This window comes from Mus pahari, chromosome 7, assembly GCF_900095145.1.
Source record: "Mus pahari chromosome 7, PAHARI_EIJ_v1.1, whole genome shotgun sequence".
NCBI lineage: Eukaryota > Metazoa > Chordata > Mammalia > Rodentia > Muridae > Mus > Mus pahari.
The window spans coordinates 664,925-670,924 of record NC_034596.1 but is presented as its reverse complement, the minus strand read 5'-3'; the positions used below and the strand labels follow the sequence as shown (position 1 = coordinate 670,924).

Below are 6,000 nucleotides of genomic sequence, written 5' to 3'. Positions count from 1 at the left end.
TTTTCTTTATTGTTTCTACTTCCCTTTTTAGGTCTTGGATGGTTTTGTTCAGTTCCACCACCTGTTTGGTTGTTTTCCTGTAATTCTTTAAGGGACTTTAGTGTTTCCTCTTTAAGGACTTCTACCTGTTTAGCCGTGTTCTCCTGTATTTCTTTAAGTGAGTTATTAATGCCTTTCTTAACGTCCTCTACCAGCATCATGAGATATGATTTTAAGTCCGAATCTTGCTTTTCGGATGTGTTGGGATATCCAGGACTGACTGAGGTGGGAGTGCTGGGTTCTGATGATGGTGAGTGGTCTTGTTTTCTGTTAGTAAGATTCTTATGTTTGCCTTTCGCCATCTGGTAATCTCTGGCATTAGCTTTTATAGTTGTCTCTGGTTGGAGCTTGTTCCTCCTGTGATTCTGTGAGCCTCTGTCAGCACTCCTGGGAGTCCAGCTCTCTCCTGAGTCTCAGTGGTCAGAGTACTCTCTGCAGGCAAGCTCTCCTCTTGTAGGGAAGGTGCACAGAGGTCTGGCACTCAAACCTGCCTCCTGGCTGAAGATGAAGGCCCAAAATAGTGCCTGTCCCAGCAGATGTGTTGCCTCTTCAGTCTGTGCGCTCACCTGTGCAGACTGGTCTCCGAGGGACCTGGAACACAAGATGGTTCCCTCACCTGCTCTGGTGGTCAGAGCCCTCCCAGGCGGCCACCTCTCCTCTGGCGGGGAAGGTTCCTGGATGTCTGGAGCCCAAAACGGGGCTTGTCCCAGAAGCTGTGTCACTTATGTCACTTCAAGATTCATATTAATCCATGAAAGGTAGATCGGAAGGTGCTTCTTCATCAACACTGCCCTCTTACCTTCTCCTGGATTCAGCCTGTGGCCCTGCCCTCCCAAAAATCCTCCTCATGTTCGCAGTGCTCCACTGCAGAGATCAGAAGGAGCGGCAAGGGACTCTTTCCTCTCTTCTTTACACAACAGCCCACAGGAGCCACTTCAGGGGTCAGCCCTGCCTGTTCCCCAGCAGCCCCATCCCCCTTTCAGTATCTGAGCAAGCCCTAGACTCTCTTCTGTACAGGGGGAGTTTTCCATATGTTCAGCCCATCATCATCACCATCATCATCATCACAATCATCATCAATATCAAATAATTGGAGCTCACAGGCCATTACTTCTACCTTCCACCCTTTGAAAATGTAATCATGCTTTTATTTCATGGCTTCCGTCTTTGTTTAAGTCACATGATCAGGATAGCATTCAGGCTCTAAACAACTTGTTAAATATTCACCCATGAGGTGGGTATTCTATGTATGAATCAGCAGCACTAATCAGTGAGTAATACTGGACCTTAGGTTTTATGTCCTAACACGCTAAGAAACCCTTGAGTTGAACGAGTGGTGAAGCAAACCTCCTTTCCCTAAGCCCAGTTAGAACTCTTTTTTCATAACACATGACAGACTTCAGCTAGTGAATAACAGAAGGTAAGTGGCTCAAAGATGGATTCCAAGAGCGTTAGTCCATCCTATCCCATATCAGGTCAGTCTGATGGTTGAAGAGACCCCAGTGAGTGCTGAGGTATTAAGAGGGATGCTGGCCCACCTGCTCTGTGCATTGCAGTATCTGCAGCAGGAAGCTTTCCCCTCATCAGCATCCTGACCCTGAGGACTTTAGGGAACCACAGCAGCTGTTTTTCCCAACCCTGTAGCCTTTTCTAATTAAATTCACCCTCCCCTCAGGAAGCACAGTATGTCACTAAAAATATCAGGGACTCTAGTGACCTGCCTTCTAATCATGGTTTGACCACTGATGAGTTGTGCAAGCCTCAGGCCATTTCCTGTATCCTCCAAGCCTGTCTTCCCCTGTAAAGGTTCAGTGATTCTTGATTCACCTAGTTCTAGAGAAGGCTAAAGTGGACAGGGAGAAGAATAGCTAACAAGTGTCAGTTCAGTAATCAGAGAGATGGGCCCAGAAGCAAACCTCCACATTTCTTCACACCTCAGCTTCTTTGCACCAGAAGCAATTTTTATCATGGCCATATTCCAGAACAACACAATTTAAGGAGAGAGAGGGGGGGGAGGGAGGAGGAGGGGGGAGGAGGGGGGAGGGAGGAGAGAAAGAACAAGAATGAGAGAGTTAGAGAGAGAGATGAGAGACATTGAGATTGATTCAGAGGATAGCCACAGACTACTTTACTTTTATACAATTTAGCAAATGATTAAAGATCTACCCTATAGTGTTTTATACAAACCAAAAGCCCAGTGCAGTCAGTTGATTCTAGGGAATTGTCCAAATTAATTGACTTCTTTTGGGATATGTGATACCAGGGATTATTTCTCTAAGGAAGCTGTGGGTAGCCTGGATCTTTATGTTTTCTTTACTTTTCTACATTAACAAAGTTAAGACCGAATATTTCCAGCCTGTCTCTGACTCCCTCCCATCATCTGGCTTTGTTTGTTGGGATTTTTCATTCCCATAAGCAAACGTAAAATTCATCTTTATCATGAAAATTAATTTTGAAAATCTGCAGTCAAGAGAGCATGTGTTTAGAGTGCAGAGTGTCCCCTGTGTCACAGCCCTAGACTGAGTCACCCTGCCCTACACTCTTTGGAAAAGAGTTTCCAGGTAGTTACTGTGACATCCTCTTCTTCACACACAATACTGGAGCTGGGAGACTTGGACAATAAATAAGCACATTATTATTCCCTAGCATATTACAGGGGGAGTTATGGACAGTATAGAAACACGTACATTAAAATAAAACAAAAAGAAGAACTACACAGGAATCAAAAGGACAGACTAAGGGTGAGATCCTTGCTGTGAAGTTCTCAACTGTTTCTTTTCATCATCGTGCACTTAATTTCTATGTGAAAGGTTTCACTGTGTGAAACAACTGTTTCAGAATCAATATTGTATATCAGTGATTGAATCAGTGAATATTGATTGCATCCACTTGTTCTTGTCCCTTTGTCTTGTGTGCATTTTACAATACAATAAACTCTAGAACTGGCTTTCCAGTTCCCTGTGGCTCAGGCCCAGTGTTTGATGAATAACTTATCTTTGTCCTGCACTAGATCAACACAATGAGCATAAAATGTGTTTAAATAATGTTTGCCTGCCACTGCTCGGACACTTAGCTGGGCCAGGTAGAAGCTGCAGGTTTATACTACTGTGTGATACCATCTTGAGTTGTTTTTTATGATGTATAACCTGTTGCAACAAACTGAATTAAAATACAACCATCTAATCATTGTGTGACGGCCTTATTCCCATTCTCATTAGCCTTCAGCAGCCGATGGCCATACTGGGTGAGATGGCAGGTCTGCTTGGGGCTTCGCGCCCTGTGTGCCTTGGCCCTAAGACAAGGTCCTGTGCTCTTGTCCTTTCAGTGCACTCGGAGGCTCCTCTGCTCTTCATATCCCTGCTTTCCCCGGAGGAGGATGTCTCATTGATTATGTTCCTCAAGTGTGCCACCTGCTCACCAACAAGGTAAAAGCAAGTCCCTGACCCCTGCCTACAGAGAGCCCCCGCCTCCGGTACCCCGAAACAGCTGTCAGCTCATGGTTTGTGTGCCAGCCACCTCTCCCTTGCCTACTCTGAAGGACAGACAGTTCGTGTTTCTCCTTCTCTGTTGTCTTCTTCCTCCCCCTTTTCTGATGACCCAACCTCCACTGCTTGTCTTATATTCATCCCTTCCCTTCACACATGGTGACTTAATTATCACTTAAAGGTTCCCATATCCCCTACATGCATTTGGATGCTTCTTGTGCATTCTTACGGTTTTACATTTGTGAACCCCCTTCTCCCAGTCATCTGGTGTATACATGTGTCTGCAGCCAGCTCATGTCAAGATAATTCTTTAAAAAGCCTTCAGTTCTCTCTGCTTTCTTATCTCACCCATTAATTGTCTGTCCTTCATTCTTATCGTGCCTGGGAGCAGTTGATCAGAGTTTTTGCTCCTCTGGGGTGAGCACTCTGGGCCAGCTGGCCTTCTACCTGCTGTATCAGACGGTCTAAAGCTTTCCCTTAGCTGTATTTGTGAACATGTAGCTGAGTTTGGTGGTCAACTATTTCCCAAAAGTATGAAAATATACTTGTCAATGTCTAGCCATGATATTTAGCTGAAAACTAGAGATCTTAACACACTAGTCACCCTCCCACATGGACTGTGACTCAATTGGTTTAATTGCCAAAGTGCTGTTTTCTTTGCTCCTGTTGACGCGTTCATATTGGCTGGGAAAATAGATCTTTTGTTTATCTCTCTCATTCAAAAGATAGCTCATCTCTATATAGGACATATTTTTAAAGAACAATAATATTTCAGAGGCTTTAGTATTATTTCTTAAATGTCAGGGAAACTGAAATCTGGCAAGACTACAGTGTGTGGGACTGGCCCAGATTCTGGGGTACTTAGCTCCTTGGGGTGGTAGCTTCTGCTCAGACGACCCCCCCCCCATTCGCTGCTCCCCTCTAAGCCAGAATGGAGAGCAGGATTCTTATTTACATTCCGGGGCTTTGCAGTGCCTTCAAAGCTGTGTCCCAGAATTCTGGAGAAAGATGTAAATTATGTCTTCCAGAACTGAGAAGAAACGCCTTTTTAAAGTTCCCCAATTGAGATTAATTTCTAGTCATACATTTTCCTCAAAAAAAAAAAAGTATGGTTTTCTCAGAAATGTAAGAATCAGTCTGTTTTCCTTATCTGCGTCCCTTTCATTAATTTTACTTGTCTTTAAAATTGTGTTCCTCTGTTTATTCTAAACGAGGACAGCATGGGCTGATTTTAGGAGCAGTTTCTTCAAATGAATTTCCATAATTACATCGGAATCTATCTTTATAGCCAGTTTTGTTGTGGGTTTCTGTTAAAATGCTTTTCTGTTTTTAAAATCAAGTACACAGAACTGTTTTCATCCCTTTTTTAAACAAAGCCACTTAAGCAAACTTATCATCTGTTTTTCTTTTCTGAAAATAACATCTGATCCTGCATTAAGCCTGCAAAGTAAGCACTGTTTCTGTAAATTGACATAAACCGCTATTATATAAATAGAATTGTTTTACTTCTTGAAGGTAGAGCCTGGCTATCAGGACCACTGTGTCAAGGAGATGCCAAGAACTTTATCTTGAGCCCTCCTTAGTCCTGGGAACACAGTGTGGCTGCAGCCAATCTAAACAGTTTTGGGGGTCTCTCTCATTCTTTCTCTCAGCTACAGTGAGACCATTGTAAAGCATATGTTTTTATTGTATAAATAAAACTATTGTATAAATAACTAACTTTCAGCTACCTAGCATAATGATTTAACATTTTTTGTAGAAACTGTCATTTTCTGCTAACAAGGATATACAAAAACGTAAAATAAATCACCCATTGTAATACTTCTCATTCTGAATATTAAGATTTTTGAAAGAATAAAGTATTATCTTACCCTTTTAATTTTATCTTACCTTTTCACTAGGAGTTCAAGATAACCAAAAAGCCCCACTTAATGACATTTCTTTATAAAGAATGTCTGCTGATAAATGCAAAAGAAATAATAGAACTTTTTTATTTTTTAGATCGACATTTTTAACCCCAAATGAAATAAGTCAGACAAAAATATTTCAGCTAATACTGAAATGGTTGATGAGGACCAAGTCTTCACATACTTCAAGAGATATGCCTGACTGGGGCTGGAGAGCTGCCTCAGTAGTTAAGAGCATTGACTGCTCTTCCAGAGGGGCTAGGTTCAAATCCCAGCACCCACGTGACAGTGCACAGCTGTCTATACGTCAGATTCCAGTGGACGTATGTCACACAGACATACATGCAGGCAAAACACCTAATGCACATAAAAATAAATTTAAAAATTTTTTTTGCATTTATCAGCAGACATTCTTTATAAAGAAATGTCATTAAGTGAGGCTTTTTTGATGCATTTGTAGATTGATCCTCCTGAGAAGTAGGGTGTGTATGTATGTGTGTTCTATGGCATTTTCTCACTGTGACAAGGGAGAGCATCCCTTTACAATGGAGTTGTTTAACCAAATAATG

The 6,000-nt window shown here is 42.3% G+C and overlaps 1 protein-coding gene across 1 annotated transcript in view; it reads left to right on the top strand.

Annotated features, from left to right (window-relative positions):
• Positions 1–6,000, top strand: part of Babam2 (BRISC and BRCA1 A complex member 2) — a 385,486-nt gene that overhangs the window by 306,342 nt on the left and 73,144 nt on the right. The window contains exon 8 of the mRNA XM_021201373.1: positions 3,365–3,464. Coding sequence (XP_021057032.1) covers positions 3,365–3,464 — 100 coding nt within the window. The remainder of the gene's footprint in view (positions 1–3,364; positions 3,465–6,000) is intronic.